Source organism: Lemur catta, chromosome 13 (assembly GCF_020740605.2).
Source record: "Lemur catta isolate mLemCat1 chromosome 13, mLemCat1.pri, whole genome shotgun sequence".
In the NCBI taxonomy this organism is placed as follows: domain Eukaryota; kingdom Metazoa; phylum Chordata; class Mammalia; order Primates; family Lemuridae; genus Lemur; species Lemur catta.
This window is the reverse complement of record NC_059140.1, coordinates 2,689,145-2,706,841: the sequence shown is the minus strand read 5'-3', so window position 1 is coordinate 2,706,841 and position 17,697 is coordinate 2,689,145. Positions and strand designations below refer to the sequence as shown.

Genomic DNA, 17,697 nt, shown 5'->3' with positions numbered 1-17,697 from the left:
CTCCTAGGCCATTGATTTATACCAGCGAACAGAACAAAGATCTCCCATTGTGAAGTTAACATTCTGGTGGAGAGTGAAAATGAACAATAAATGTAACTCATATGTTTATTATTTAACATCCTAGAAGGTGAAAGCTGGTATGCAAATAAAGAAAAACAAAATAGAGTAAGGAGGACCAGGAAAGTTGGGGTTCAACTGGGAGCATTAAGATTTTTAGAAGTTGTGCAGGAACAGGCACACCCTTGAAGGTGACGTTTGAGAACAGACTGGACTTGAGTAGAGTACATGGAAGTCATTAAGATTTGGGGACTCCACATGGAGCCAAGGGCCCCTCGATATACAGAATATCATGTGTTGATTAGAACAAATAAATGCCCATCTTGTAAAGACACACCCACTCCAAAAAGAGACTGAGTCTTTTGAAAATATGCATCACTAACTCTCATTTTATTATGCAGATACATGTAAATGAAATTGATATTTTTCTTCTTTTTCTGTTTATTAACATTTATTTATTAATTCTTTTTAGGTAAAAAAGGAGAATCCATGATGGGACATAAGAATCAAACTTCCAGCAGTGATTTCACCCTTTTGGGATTGTTCTCTTTTTTCCAAACAAGTCTGGTCTCCTTCTTGTTTATATTTGTCATATTTGTTGTGACTGTAGCAGAAAACGCACTCATAATCCTCCTTATCCTCAGTGACTCTCTACTCCATACTCCAATGTACTTCCTGCTCAGCCAACGCTCCTCTATGGCTATCTTACATATTTCCAACATTTTTCCCAAAATACTTTCTAACTTTCTGTCAGACAGCAGAACTATTTCATTTGCAGGTTGTGGATTCCAGGTATTTCTGTCACTCACTCTCCTGGGTGGTGAGTGCCTCCTCCTGGCTGCAATGTCCTGTGATTGCTATGTAGCCATCTGCCACCCACTGTGCTATGCAATCCTAATGTATGACTCTGTCAGCATTATTATGGCTGGAGGGTTCTGGCTTGTTGGGACCCTCAACTCCATAGTTTACACAGCTTATGTCCTCCACTTTCCCTTCTGTGGCTCTAGGGCCATTGATCACTTTTTCTATGAAGTCCCTGCCATGCTGAAGTTGTCCCATGTAGACACATCGGGCTACGAATGAGGAGTTTACATTAAGTGGCATCATGTTCCTGCTGATTCCTTTCTCCATGATCTCTGCTTCTTATGTCCAGATCCTCGTTACTGTCCTTCAAATGAAATCATCACAGGCACAGAAAAAGTCATTTTCCACTTGTTCCTTCCACATGACTGTGGTGATAATGTACTATGGGCCGTTTATTTTCACGTATATGAGACCTAAACCATACCACACTCTAGGCCAGGACAAGTTCCTGGCAATATTCTATACCATCCTTGTATAGACATCTAATCTTTGAAAAAGCAGACAAAAACATACTCTGGGGAAAAGAGTTGTTATTCAATAAATGGTGCTGGGAAAACTGGATAGTCACATGTAGAAGACTGAAACAGGACCTACACCTTTCACCTCTCACAAAAATCAAATCACGGTGGATAAGAGACTTAAACATAATGCATAAAACTGTAAGAATTCTAGAGGAAAACTTTGGAAATACTCTTATAGAACTTGGCCTAGGGAAAAAATTTATGAAGAAGACCCCAAAGTCAATTACAGCAACAAAAAAAATAAATAAATGGGACCTGACTAAATTAAAAAGCTTCTGCACAGCCAAAGAAACTATCACAAGAGCAAACAGACAACCTACAGAATCGGAGAAAATATTTGCATGCTACACATCCAATAAAGGGATGTTAACTAGAATCTATGTAGAAGTCAGGAAAATCAGCAAGAAAAAAATCAAATAGTGGGAAAAGGTCATAAACAGAAACTTTTCCAAAGAAGACAGAATAGTGGCCAACAAACCTATGAAAAGATGCTCAACATCTCTAATTATCAGGGAAATCCAAATCAATACCACCATGAGATATCACTTATCTCCTGTGAGAATGGCCTTTATCAAAAAGTCCCAAAACAATAAATGTTGGCATGGATGCGCAGAGACAGGAACACTCATACACTGGTGGTAGGGCTGCAAACTAGCACAACCTCTGTGGAAAGCGATATGGATATTTCTCAAAGAGATACAAGGAGAACTCCCATTGGATCTGGCAATCCCATTACTGGGCATCTACCCAAAGGAATCAAAGACTTTCTGTACAAAAGCCTTCTGCACTAGAATGTTTATAGCAGCACAATTCACAAATGTAAAGATTGGCAACAACCCAAGTTATCCTCAATATATGAGTGGATTAATAAAATGTTGTATATGTATACCATGGAATTCTACTCAGCCACAAAAAATGGTGGTGATCTAGCACCTCTTATATTCTCCTGGATAGAACTGGAACCCATTCTTCCAATTGAAGTATCCCAAGAATGGAAAAACAAACACCACATGTACTCACCATCAAATTGGTATTAACTGATCAACACTTAATGCATCTATAGTAATAACAATCATCAGGTGTGGGGCAGGTGGGAGAGGGATATTGGTATAGGTATATACACCCCTAATGGGTGCAGTGCCCACCATCTGGAGGATGGACAGGCTTGAAGCTCTGACTTGAGTGGGGCAAGGGCAATATAACCTACATATATGGACCCCTGTAAAATGCTGAAATAAAAAATTAAAAAATAATAATAATAATAATAAAAATGTTACTAAAAGGCCAGAGAAGATATTGAGAGCCTAAACTTGGGGAATAAATGGAAGTGATGAACTCTTTTGAGACTTAATTCTTTTCTATAATTATCAGAACCCCTGCATAGACCCATTCATGGATAGACTTAAAATAACTTGAGTGTATTAGTAAAGTAAGTGTAGTAAAGCTTTCATTAAACACAACATTAGATGTATTAGCATAGTACTTCAACCTGTGCAAGGTCATATTTATATTTTCCATATCATAGCTTGAACCTGAATTCCCTGTATCTATTTTATATGTTGTAAATAGTACCTACCAAGTCACTTATCTCCCTGCCTTTAAGTAAATAACTTATTAAAGTACAAATAACTTTGTTGAAGTCATTTACACATATAGCTTATAACATGAATATAGACATGAATGTGAATCATACTCATATCCTTATTCAAATTATTTAATACCAATATTTTTATTGAAATAAGAGAAATGCTAGGTGAAATAAGCTGTCACTGAAAACTTTTCCAAAAGTACAAAATGGACTCCAGATGACAATTATAGTCAAGATGCACATGCTAAAAATGATCAGAACAGATAAGCAAACTCACAAACACCACCTTAGAAGGCTCATTTTCATGCTACTTCTCAAGCCACCATCGATATTTTATGCATCACACACAGATTTTTATATACCATACACACAGGCACACACACACACAAACAAATATGTAACTTCTGAAAACATTTTATTGGATGCTCCAAGGTTGTGCTTTCCAAAACTATAGACACAGGCTCCATGAGGATATTGGATACTTGAAATGTGTATAGTCCAAATTGCAATGAGCTCTAAGTATAAAATAAATACAAGACTTTGAATGAAAAGAAAGTAAAAGATGACATTAGTAATTGTATGCCAATTACATGAGGAAATTATATCTTGTTATGATTATAATTATTATAGTAATAATATATATGCAAACATAATATAACATAACATATTGCATATATCTTAAAATAATATACTGCATAATTAATATAAATATTGTTAAGTTAATATTGATAATGTAGTTTTGAATTAAATAAATATATTATTAAGTTAATTTGACTGATTAATTGTGTCTACAGGAAAAATTTATATTTCTATCAACAACACTGTTCTAGGATGTTCTAATCAACATGTAAAAGGAAAGCATAGAAGGGAAGTATGGACAGCCATGATCATTCTTTTAAGGAAGACAATACCCCAAAAACTCTTGTCATGGCCTCCAGGACTTCCTTATTCCTCAGGCTGTAGATAATGGGATTGAACATGGGGGTGAGGATGGTGTAGAAGACTGCCAGGATCTTCTCTTCTGCTGGTGAGCAGAGATTCCTAGGTCGAACATACGTGTAAGTAAAAGGTACACAATAACAGATCACTACAGTCAAATGTGCTGAACAGGTGGTGAAGGCCTTTTTTCTTCCCTCTTTTGAATGCATAGAGTAGACAGCAAATAGGACCCGGCCATAGGAAGCAGTGATACCCAGGAAGGGAAGAAGGAAAAAGACGATTGTGCTCACAAAAACCATGTACTCATAGACCAAAGTATCCATACAGGCAAGAGACAACATGGCTGGGACATCACAGAAGAAATGATCAATGGCTCTAGACCTACAGTAAGGAATATGGAGAGTGTAGAATGTGTGTGCCAAGAAGTTGATGGACGCCACTGTCCAACATCCTATGATCATCTTCACACACATCCTGTTACTCATGTGGATGGGATAATGGAGGGGGTGGCAAATGGCCATGTAATGGTAATAGGCCATGAAGGCCAGCAGTAAGTCTTCAGAACCAGCCATGGTCAGGAAGAAGAAGCTTTGCATACCACATCTCAGGAAGGAGATGCCTTTCTGGCCAGAGAGGAAGTTGAAAGCCATCTTGGGTATGGTGGTGGAGATGCACATGAGGTCTATGAGGGAGAGCTGGCTGAGCAGAAAGTACATTGGTGTGTGGAGATGGGGATCCGCACGTATGAGGTGAATCATGGCCATGTTACCCACGGAGGCGAGGAGGAATACGAGCATGATAAGGAACAAGAGAAGAAGGCCAGTTTGATTTTGGGGAAACAACCCCAACAAAATGAAATCATTTGATGTGTGATTCCATTTCTCCATGAAAACTTACTGCTTGAACTCCATTAAAAAAAAGTAAACACAAAAATATTGAAATGAAACAGAACAGGAGAATAAAAAGGAATTGATATATTTTAGAATGTTTTTTCTCCAACAGTGCTGCTTTTGTTGAGTCAATTTCTGTATCTAAATTGAATGTTCCCGTTCTGATTGTGTCTGGTAATCATAACAGCAAGCCATAGATATAAGTGTGGTCTCTCAATATATAGGAAGCAAAAATAGCTAAAGCATTCCTTCCTAGATATCCTCTGGTCAGACACATCACTCATGAGTTATCAAAGTCACAGGAACTGAGGAAGGCAGGAATTTCAGTGTCACAATTTAATAGGGCATATTTACACTAGACACAGGCATATGTGAGTCAGAAAATTACTGTATGCTGAATTCTAAGTCCTAAACCACCTACCTCTCTTCTACAGCTTTACTTTATGGTCTTCCCTCCTCAGCTGGCTCCAGCCAGATCAACCCTAACCTTCATCCTCTGCTTGAGATTCAGCCTCTCATGTTCTTTAAAGGTACTTCTGTGCCTTTCCTAAAAATGTGCCCACCATCTGATCTCATTGTCCTTAAACTGTAAAATATTGTAGTACCTATAGGATTCACCCTATGAACAAGATATTATTTGAATATTCTCTCTTCCATAGTGATGTTTCCATTTTCTGAAGCTCTATAGAACTCAAAATCAAATGCATGAATTTTTATGTACTGTTTTCTTCATGCAAGTAAAATACACATAATAAAGTTCACAGATTATATGATATGCTTTTTCTTGTTCTGTTTTTCACAGCTGTATGCTATGAATAGTGTGATAATAGAAATGTGACAGTGGAATGGAGATTACATTCTGCTTGTATGTGTGTGTGTTTCTCCTTTCTCTCGATATAGGTAGGTATGCATATGTATCTATTCTCTATATAGCCCTCTTTGAGATGCCATAAATTATGCAAACTGTTATTCACATTAATTCATTTATTATAATCCTTCCATAAGACAAATTCTATACATTTCATCACCGGTACTTTTATTTTTAAAATATTGAAAGCAGTACACATAGATGTCAAAGATAACATTATAAAATGCAATTAGTGATTGGACCAGATTTTGAACCTGTGTGGATAATTTAAATTTCTAGTTATTTCAGCATCTTAAATTTAAAACTTGTTTGGTAAATGTCCCACTGTGTGTACAATGCCTCCTTTAACTCAAATTATGTAATTCATACTCTTTGACAAAGATCAGGCCAAATTTCACATTTTGGGCTAGATGGAAGCATGTGGAGATTAGAGAGGATGTTTGCTCCTTCTGTAGTTTAGTGCTTGTATTGCAAGTTGCATCTGAGTTAAACAGTTGCAAAGCTGTTCAACTAGAAAAGCAAATCTGAGGAATAGGAAAGTCTTGATTTATAGCTTACAATTTTACAGTCTTAAAGTTTAATTAAATAAAACAATAAAATTTAAATTAAATGTTAATAACTTAGAATAAAGAAATCAAAAAAAAGAAGAAAATAAATAAATCCCCTTTTTTGGAAAATTTTCTAGCTTTCTATACTTAGGCCATTCCTTGGGAATTTTTATTTGTAATTCAACTCACTATATCCTCTATTTTTTCTCTTTATGTCACCTCAATTTTGGCAGCTTGTTTTATTCCTCCTCTCAGTATTCCAAACATGCAGCAATTGTGATTGTGGCATTTATTTTACTTCTAACATATATTTTACTTGTTCCTTTACCTAATTTTGGATTTGAGATTTTCTGTTTTATGTACATTCCTCTGAGGGAATCACTGATGCCACATTCTGTTCAGGATATTGATTTGGGTAGTCCTAATAGGTTATTGATTTTTCACCAGCAAAACCCAGCAATTAATAGTTTGTTGCAATTATTCACTTTTAGTATTTAAAATTAATTATTACTTCATATAAGTTGGTAACCATGAATAAAATTGTGAAAGAAAACTTACAACAAAAAAAAATGAGAATGCACTTTTATAGATGTCTAATTGATAAACCGCAACAATGAAAAGTGCATAGTCTAGAACTTGATGGGTGCACAGTATGGTTGGACCCAGTTGCTAGATGGGATCATAGAATTCCTCTGCTTGTATAATATCTTAGAAATAAAACTGATAACCTAACAGATGAAAATAAAGCATATGATAATTATCATCATGATGCATTCATTCTCTCCAAAAGTGTTCACTAAGTTTCTGTTTAATGGCCATGCTACTCATTATTGTTGTGCTCAGTTTAGTGAGAACACTAAATTACAAGAGGAGCAAACATTCTTTGTAATCTCCATAGGTTTCCACCTACTCCAAAATATGTAATTCAGCCTGATCATTTGTAGAAGAGTAATAATTACACAATTTGAGTTGAAGGAGATATTGTACACACAGTGGGGCATACAGAATAAAACATACAGATTCTACAACCCGTATTTAAAATTTAGTGGGTGATGTAGACAACAGACCAACAAACTCAAACATATAATCTGATACTATGTAGTGATTAGGTCTATGAAGAAAAATAAAGGGACAGAGAGACATCTGTATAACAGTGTTACCAAAAGCTTGGCACTCGTCTTCAAGGCCACTTCAGAAGAACAAGGACAAGTGGTTTGAGGAGAAGGAAAGAAAAGTTCATTACTTTACTGGTAAAGGAGGAAAATGGTAGACTCTCATCTCAAAAATTCCAAATTTTTCCTGAACACAAGCATAAATACACAACTTTTAAAGGGAGGGCTCTAAATTCTGGGCTACTGTGTTAATGATTCTAGTCAGCCCATCTCTGCCAGAGACAAAGCCTGTGATCTCTGCCCACCTGAGCCCAAGGGAGAGGCTGGTGCTGGCCTGGGATAGTTGAGCTATCTCCTGTTACACAAAGAACAAAGCACACTATCTCTGCCTGTGCCAGGGATGAAGGCTAAGCTATAGTTCAAGAAGACATAACCATACTTAATATATATGCACGCAACCTAGGCGCACCCAGATTCATAAAGCAAACCCTACTTGAGCTGAACCAAATGATAGACAACAATACTTTAATAGCTAGAGACTTTAACACCCCATTGACAGGACAGGACAGATCCTTCAAGCAGAAAATAAGCAAAGAAATAGTAGACTTAAACAGAGTGCTAGAACAAAGGGGCCTGACTGACATCTACAGGACATTCTACCCAAAATCCACTGAATATACATTCTTCTCATCAGCTCATGGAACATTCTCTAAGATTGAGCATATCCTAAGACATAAAGCATGTCTTAAAAATTTTAAAGAAATAGAAATCATACCATGAATCTTCTCAGATCACAATGGAATAAAAGTAATTATGAACCCTAACAGGAACTCTCATTCCTACTCAAAGTCATGGAAGCTAAACAACCTTCTCCTGAATAACAATTTTGTAAAGGAAGAAATTAAGTCAGAAATCAAAACATTCTTTGAATTAAATGACAAAGGAGACACAACTTATCAAAATCTATGGGACACAGCTAAAGCAGTCCTGAATGGAAAATTCATTTCCATAAATGCCTATTTCAAAAAGACAGAAAACTTACAAATAGGCAACTTAATGAATAGAATAAAAGAGATGGAGAAAGAAGAACAGACTGACCCCAAACCCAGCAGAAGGTGAGAAATTATTAAGATCAAATCAGCCGGGCGCGGTGGCTGATGCCTGTGGTCCTAGCACTCTGGGAGGCCGAGGCGGGTGGATCGCTCGAGGTCAGGAGTTCGAGACCAGCCTGAGCGAGACCCCGTCTCTACTAAAAATAGAAATAAAAATTATCTGGACAACTAAAAATACATATACAAAAAATTAGCCGGGCATGGTGGCGCATGCCTGTAGTCCCAGCTACTCGGGAGGCTGAGGCAGTAGGATTACTTAAGCCCAGGAGTTTGAGGTTGCTGTGAGCTAGGCTGACGCCACGGCACTCACTCTAGCCCGGGCAAGAGGGCAAGACTCTGTCTCAAAAAAAAAAAAAAAAAAAAAAAAAAGATCAAATCAGAATTAAATGAAAAGGACAACAAATTACTATAAGGGAAAGTAATAAAAAAAAAAGCTTGTTCTTTGAAAAGATAAATAAAACAGACACACCACTGGCTAGACTAACCAAAAGCAGAAAAGAAAAATCTCTAATAACTTCCATCAGGAACATGAAAGGAGAAATCACGACTGATGCCACAGAGATACATGACATCATCTATGAATTTTACAAAAATCTTTGTGCACACAAATTGGAAAATCAGGAGGAAATGGACAAATTTTTAGAAACACACAGCATTCCCAAGCTCAATCAGGAAGAAATAGAATTCCTGAAAAGAAAAATATCAATAACTGAAATTGAAACAGCAATAAAAAACCTTCCCAAAAAGGAAAACCCTGGTCCAGATGGGTTCACACCTGAATTTTACTACACATACAAAGATGAACTGGTGCCCATCTTACATAAACTTTTCTCCAATATCGAGAAGGTTGGAATTCTCCCCGACACATTTTACCAGCCAATATAAAATTGATACCAAAACCAGGAAAGGATGCAACAAAAAAGAAAACTACAGACCAATTTCTCTCATGAACATAGATGCAAAAATTCTCAATAAAATGCTAGCAAATCGTATCCAAGTGCTTATTATAAAAATAATTCATCACGACCAAGTAAGTTGCATCCCAGAGACGCAGGGGTGGTTCAACATACGAAAATCTATAAATGTAATTCACCACATAAATAGAAGCAAAAATAAAGACCATATGGTCCTCTCAATAGATGCAGAAAAAGCATTTGACAAAATTCAACACCTTTTTATGATAAGAACTCTTAACATAACAGGCATAAACTGTACCTACCTAAAAATGATACAAGCCATATAAGACAAACCCACAGCCAACATCATACTGAATGGGGAAAAACTGAAAGCATTCCCACTCAGAACTAGAACCAGACAAGGCTGCCCACTGTCCCCACTTCTTTTCAACATAGTATTCGAAGTCCTTGCGAGAGCTATCAGGCAAGAGAGCAGAATCAAGGGTGTCCAAATAGGGACAGAAGAGATCAAACTCTCACTCTTCACTGATGATATGATGTTGTATCTGGAAAACCCCAAGAACTCAACCAAGAGACTCCTGGAATTAATTAATGAATTCAGTAAAGTCTCAGGTTATAAAATCAATACACACAAATCAGAGGCATTTATATATGCCAATAACATTCAATCAGATAACCAAATTAAGGACTCAATACCCTTCAAAATATCAACAAAGAAAATAAAATATCTAGGAATATATTTACCTAAGGAGGTAAAGGACCTCTATAGGGAGAACTATGAAACACTAAGGAAGGAAATTGCAGAACACATAAACAGGTGGAAATCCATACCATGCTCATGGATTGGAAGAATCAACATTGTTAAAATGTCTATACTACCCAAAGTAATCTATAGATTCAATGCAATTCCTATTAAATTACCAACATCATTTTTCACAGATTTAGAAAAAATAATTATACACTTTGTATGGAATCAGAGAAGATTCCGTATAGGAAAAGCAATTTTAAGCAATAAAAACAAAATGGGAGGTATTGATTTGCCAGACTTCAAACTATACTACAAAGCTGTGGTTCTTAAACCTTCCTGGTATTGGCACAAGGTCAGGGACACAGAGCAGTGGAACAGAACAAAAAACCCAAATATAAAACCATCCTCATATAGCCATCTAATATTTGACAAAATAAACAAAAACATTCTCTGGGGACAAGAATCCCTATTCAATAAATGGTGCTGGGAAAACTGGATAGCCACATGTAGAAGACTGAAACAGGACCCACAGATTGCACCTCTCACAAAAATCATATCACGGTGGATAACAGATTTAAACCTTAAATGGGAAATGATTAGAATTCTAGAAGAAAATGTAGGAAAGGCTCTTACAGACATTGGTCTAGGCAAAGAATTTATGAAGGAAACCCCTAAGGCAATCACAGCAACAACAAAAATAAATGAATGGGACCTGATTAAATTAAAAAGCTTCTGGAGAGGCAAAGAAACAGTCACGAAAATAAACAGACAGCCTACAGAATGGGAAAAAATTTTCGCATACTACACATCAGATAAAAGACTGATAACAAGAATCTATTTAGAACTCAGGAAATCAGCAAGAAAAAATCAAACAATCCTATCAAAAAGTGGGCAAATTACATGAATATAAATTTTTCAAAAGAAGATATAACAATGGCTAAAAAACGTATGAAAAAATGCTCAACATCCCTAATCATCAGGGAAATGCAAATCAAAACCACGGTGAGATACCACCTAACTCCGGTGAGAATGGCCTTTATCAAAAAATCCCAAAACAATACATGTTGGCGTGGTTGCGGAGAGACAGGAACACTCATACACTGCTCGTGGGAATGCAAACTGGTGCATCCCCTGTGGAAAGCAATATGGAGATACCTTAAACAGATTCAAGTAGACATACCATTCGATCCAGCAATCCCATTATTGGGCATATACCCAGAAGAACAAAAGTCATTCTATAACAAAGACACCTGTACCCGAATGTTTATAGCAGCACAATTCACAATTGCAAAGATGTGGAAACAACCCAAATGCCCATCCATCCACGAATGGATTTGTAAACTGTGGTATATGTATACCATGGAGTATTTCTCAGCTATAAGAAATAACGATGATACGACATTTCTTTGATTCTCCTGGAGAGAGTTGTGACCCATTATATTAAGTGAAGTATCCCAAGATTGGAAAAACAAGCATCACATGTACTCACCAGAAAACTGGTTTCCCTTATCATCCCCTAAATGCACATTGGGGAAGGATACCAATTGGATATCAGACTGAGACGGGGGTCGGGGATGGGATGGATGTATGCCTACATGATGAGTGCATTGCGCACTGTCTGGGGAGTGGTCATACTTGAAGGTACTGACTAAGGGAGGTGGGGGGGAGGGGATGGATGTATGACTACATGGTGAATGCCAGGCGCACTGTCTGGAGAATGGACACGCCTGAGGATCTGACTCAGTTGGATGGGCGGGACATGGACAATTTATATAACTTGAGCTTTTGTACCCCCATGAAGAGCTGAAATAAAAAATACAAAATTAAAAAAAAATTAACCAAAAAAAGATTGGGGGAAGTTTTAAAGAGACAGAAAATTTTTTTTGCCGTTTATTTCAGGCCATTCCCTCTGTTACAAGAGCCTTTGGAAAAGCCAGTATGTGGAGGCAATACTTGAGCAGGTCTGGTTGAAAAATGTTCTGTTCAGGATAACAGCAAGTGTAAAGCCTTGGTGTGAAAATGTATTTAGCTTATTAGGACATTAGCAATGAGAAGAGCATTTCTGAAGCAAAGACATAGGACATTTCTGTAGAAAATAAGGACTTGGATTTTGTTCTGGATGAGAATAACCAGGAATTGTGGCATGATCATAGGTATGTTTCTAGAACTCACCCAGGTGAGTAGAGAGTTCAAAGGAGAAGGAGTAAATTTTATAGATGATTTAGGAGGGACTCAAAGAATCTGGGGATTGTTCTTGTTTTAAAAAACAAAGGCATACATCCCGAAGATGCCCTGAGGCCTGGGTACATCAGGACGGTTGGTCACCCATTTGCAGATAAGGTAACACCTGACAAAACATTCTCTCTCTACTGCCTTGTACAATGACTATTGTATGGCAGGCTCTCAACGTTTCTACCTGGTGAAATGAATCAAATATTTACCTTGCAGTTCAATTCATATGATTGTTCCCACTGATAAAATACAGCAAGATCTGTTCCAACATCAATCTTCAGCATATATGCTCTGGAAGTTAGAAGAGCTTCTTAGGATACTTTCTTCATTACTTTATTTAATCCAGGTTTCAATCAGGAGAAGAAAGGTGCCAGGAGGCCTCCCAGGAAGTGTTTCCAATAGCAGGCACTGAACAAACAAAGGTGGCTCTAAGTTTTTGTACTCCAGGGGCTACTCATTTTGAAGGGAGACACAGGTTTGCATTTCGATTCTTTGCTACACAGATTAGAGCTCAGAGTATCATCAAGATTGTTTGATGGTTATTACTATGACAACTATTTTGTTTCCTAAATCGAAAACTGGTCTATTGTCAGTCAATGGAAGAGAATAGTTACCTCCAGTAAATCTGGTACTTGAAGATTTCAAGGCATAGGACATTGAAATTGGTGCTTCAGGTCTATTTCCATTGGTGCCCACCAGCTTTACTTACTCGGTAATGGACCTCATTCAATACACCAGAATTACATAAAAGACCACTCTCTTGGTTACATTATTACTCAGAAACTGATGTTCCTGTGCCTACAGGTGGGGCAAAGATTAGTGTGTCCCTTGATCATACTTGTTGACACACAGAATAAAACTGAGGCAAACAATATAGAGAGTTTATTTTGGTAGAGGGTGAGGACTGCAACTTGGAAACACTCCCAAATTACCTTGGGAAGTGCTTCAGAAAACAAAGGACAGGCTTGGGACCTTTTTTTTTTTTTTAAAGGACAAATCAGACGTGGGGGTCATTACAAACATTCTTTGTTAGAAAGTCTCACTAGTTGACAGGAATAGCTCTGCTTACTGATTATCTATACATGGTTGAACTATAGGGCATGAGGTATAGTGCCCAGCATATGGCATTGTTTGGTTAATCTGTGCCCATTTGGTGTCAGTCAGTCTAGAGCCCACAGAGCATATAGCTAAGAGGTGATTCCTGAGCTCAAGGGGGAGTGAGACATGGCTGCTGTCACATTTTATTTCCTCTCTGGGCCTGATAATTTAAAAGGAGCTTGCATTCTTTACATAAAAAGTTTCTTTTCTTTATCATCCAAAAATTACATAGCTTAAATTTATAGAGTTTAAAAGGAAAAAAAAACTCAGATTATAGGATCTAATATATGTAAATATAGCAAGTGTGGTGTCCTCAATTTATTTTCCAAAAGTTACAAGTAATGTACCCTTTCAAAAACCTTATAGACAATTATCCCAAGACCAATAAGCAATTTTTTTGTCAGAGCCTCAGCTAAATGAATCCTAGCACCTTTGTAGGACAGCTGTGAAAATGGAAGTATGAAGGACTTGTGGATTCATCACATAGTAGGTCCTCAGTGAGTGTCAGTAACTTTTGTTTATTCCGTCTCTTAACCACTGAGAGGCCTCAGACCCATAGAAATTAAATGCCTTAATTACAGTTTAGCAGGTTTATATTATTTTATTTTAAATTTTAAGTTCACTCTTGGCCTTTCCATTTTGTTATGGAACTGCCTATTCTCTGTGAAGCAGAAAGAGTTTCCTTACAATAGCAACAACAACAAAAAGTCTGAAATAGATCCCTGGCATAAAGTTTACACAAATCAACTCCAGTCAATAACATTACTATAACTCACCTTGTCTGAAATTCTTGAGTTTCTATTTGGGAAGAGGAAGTAGCTTTATAATGACACCATTCACTACTAACAGTCCACTGAATTATGTAAAATGTTTAAGCATCAAACTGTGCTCTCATAGTCTGTCAGGCTATGCAGTAAGGTCCTGTCATTTAGCAACAGGCTCTGCAGCAAACCAAAATTCTTTAACATGAGAATCTCTTATCTGCCAAAATCCATGAGAAGGAAATTTCTGAGAACACCTAGTAACATTCATCCTCACTGCTCCTGCAGCTGGTCATTCTCTTTATGTTGAAATCAGAAAACAGCTTCACCCTCTCTTGTGAAATATTTCTTTTTCTCCATATGTATAGCTTAGTAAAAACATTTTCTATTCCTATTACCTTGTCCCAGTGATAAAAAAGAATAAGATATTTCACACTTAATTTCCTCAGGCTCTACTTTTGGAAGACAGAAGATGAGTTGTTATATGCAGAGATTTACATCATCAAGCCTTAGATACTCCTCTTCCTCCTCTAATCGATCTCTAATGGCCAAGTCTATGGTGGGGGGTGGCGGGGTGTGTGGCAAAACCTCAGTCATTTCACTTGACTTTGCAGATTTGAAGATCAACTCAGTTCCAAACTTAGAGCAAATCAACCATCTCAATCAACTGTACTGCATTCAACTTCTACCTAGAATTAGACTAATGAGGGACATAATTTATTTGTCCAGAACATGATTTGAGGGCTATAAAATATGTTACGTGATACTTATAGAAATTCCCTTATTTTGTGAATTGGAGAACTAAATATAAGTGCAAGAACCATTTATGGGTGCTCAGCTAAATAATAGTAGAACTAGTAACATGGACAGTTTCATGTCTAGTGCATTTCCAAGGGAATTATTGGTGATTGTGACTAAAGTAAATTATGGTGTGAGAAAACACTTTCTTCTACTTGTTGGGGGTTAGGTAACTGAAACATGAAAATATTAATTCAATCAGCACTTCTGCAGTGAAAGTTGATGCTTAGAGACAGTGTAATAAAATGAGCATTGAGACTGAGAGAAGAGTTTAGTCTGCCAGATCCACGACTGATGAATTTAAGCTGAGTTGGGAAAATTACTGAAGATTTCAGTTTGTTGCCAAATCTTTAAAACTCAACAAATGCAAGGGACCTTCTCTGAATTAAAGGGGATGATATGTGCCAAATGTTTACATACCATCTGTTGCAGAGAAAGTTCAATAGACTTTATGAACTATTATTATTCCATGCAATCCACAGATGGGTAAACCAGAAAACTATACATTTAAATTAACTTTGGAGGCTTGCTTTTGTCCTATGGTGTTTTAACCTAGGAAAACATGATAGAATGTACTCAATAAATATTAGATGCAAGTATGATGAAATTCAAAACAAACAAATGAGTCCAGGTGCTTTCAGTTTGGGGATTGGATAAGTTATAATCACAGAGATTTTTTGTTATTGTTGGTAGTCTTTTTTTTTTTTTATATCTTCTATGTTTCCCCCTCCTGTAGTGTGGTACAGTTTGCATTTACCTAGCAAAACTCCAATGCAGTAAAACCCATTCTCAGCCTGTTACTATCCTGTGAGATTTATAGGGAGCCATGAAACAAGGCTGGAGGAAAGTGCAAGTCATGGTGACATATCACTTCCAATTTATGAACACAAATCTCAGATTGGCCCCTTAGCCATGTCACAATATGTCTCTGGTGTCTGCAGATTGTCTCCCTAAAAACTAGTAATAGAAGCTTCCTCTTTTCTTCTCCAAACTCTAACCCAATTCCACATTTCTTAGACTCAGCTAGGAAAAGAAAATGAATTTGTTCAGAAAACATGGTCAATCAGAATTCAAATTCTCTTGCCACTAAATACACCAGACTCCCTCACTTTGGACCCATATACTCAGTCTTTCTTTCTCTGATGGTGCATGAAATGACCCTGCTCCTGCTTAAACTCTGTCTCTACTTTTGCACGGGGCTCACCCTCTCTCACCACCTTCTCTTTCCTATTTTCTCTCTGCTAGATCATCCTCAACAGCCAATAAACATAAATTCTTTAGAGGAAATTTATGGCTGAAAGGGATTTAATCATGTTCTTTAAACTAGTAAAAAAATTGGAGACTCTGACCAGCAATTGAGCATCTCTTTCTGTCTGCAGAGATCAAAGTTGCTCATTATTAAGATGCACTGGTGGTGAGTATTATGGATAAGGGGTTTAAAGGCCTGTGATTAGTGAGAAAATCTAGGATGAAATGAATTACTCTCTGATGGGGTCTCCAAGAAAACTTGGGGCTTTGTATGAGTTGAAAGATTCTTTACAATTTCTTAATGGATAGCAAATTTTTGGGCAAAGAGGCCTTTCTGAAAACCAGGGCAAAGAGGCCTTTCTGAAAATACTTTGTGAGTCCAGGGAACCCTGGTGTGACAGACACTACTTAAGAGAATACCGTGGATGATTTTGGAAGTCAGAGAGGGAACAGAGAAGAGACTAAATGAAAAGGGGGACAGATAAGTATAGGATCATTATTATGGATAATGACTAAATTGCTAGTCAGGTATTTGAAAAAAATAAGATTAGGAATGATGACTTTTTGGAGCGGGCACATTTTGGAAAGTGAATATATCACTGTGCTCCAAAAGCTTGTATCAGGGTGTCATTGCTTCATGAAGGGGCCCAGTAGTCTTGTGGAGATATTTACTCTTCCCAGAATATACAAACCTCTCTCTCCAGCCACGTTGAATCATACTTCATGGGCCTCTTTACAATGTGACTATATTGGCTTAGATAGAGTCAATGCATGTGCTCAGCAACATGAACCTGGCCTCACCAAGGCCCATTTGGTTAATGCCTAAGCTCCCAATAGGGTACCAAAGGTCAGCCTCAGATGCCGTATCATTCCCTGACAGAATCAGTTGATATTTGGTATATTTCCTTTTTCTGTACAATAGCATCCTCTGAGATCTCCACTATAGTGCTATTCTTGGGCAACCATAATACCTTACCCATGGGATTGTATAGTATATGGTATATGTATGGAAAAGAAATGGGCAATGAATTAATTTCCTTGAAAGCCACTGGAACTATCATATTCACCATTACCCAGAAATATCTGTATTGATACAATAGTCAAAATGTATGGTGTAGGTTAATTTTTCCAACTGGGAAAAATACTGTAAAAAGTGTTTTTCTACAGGGTGAAGTGTATGAAATTAATCTATGACCAGCATGTGGTAATGTCTTCTCCATGCTTGGTTCCATTAGCAAAGAGGAGAAGTAGAAGTGGCTGCTCTTATTAGTATACAAAATATCTCACTTAAAAAATATGTTTTGCTTCCTGTGTCTGAGATGTTGTTAATGAGTTTATCAATCCTAACGTTCAAAAGCGAAATATATATTCAAATCACACAAATCACAACCTGGAT

The 17,697-nt window shown here is 37.1% G+C and overlaps 1 protein-coding gene and 1 pseudogene across 1 annotated transcript; one reads left to right on the top strand and one right to left on the bottom strand.

Annotated features, from left to right (window-relative positions):
• Positions 1–549: 549 nt before the first annotated feature.
• LOC123649391 lies at positions 550–1,399 on the top strand (annotated as a pseudogene).
• A 2,518-nt stretch (positions 1,400–3,917) lies between these two features.
• Positions 3,918–4,856, bottom strand: LOC123649238 (olfactory receptor 2L13-like). The gene has a single exon (XM_045567215.1). The coding sequence runs from the start codon at positions 4,854–4,856 to the stop codon at positions 3,918–3,920; it is 939 nt and encodes a 312-aa protein (XP_045423171.1).
• Between the last annotated feature and the right edge of the window lie 12,841 nt (positions 4,857–17,697).

Excerpts from the sequence above, each read along its gene's own strand:
- LOC123649238 (XM_045567215.1), bottom strand. The coding sequence starts at position 4,856 with ATGGAGAAATGGAATCACACATCAAATGATTTCATTTTGTTGGGGTTG.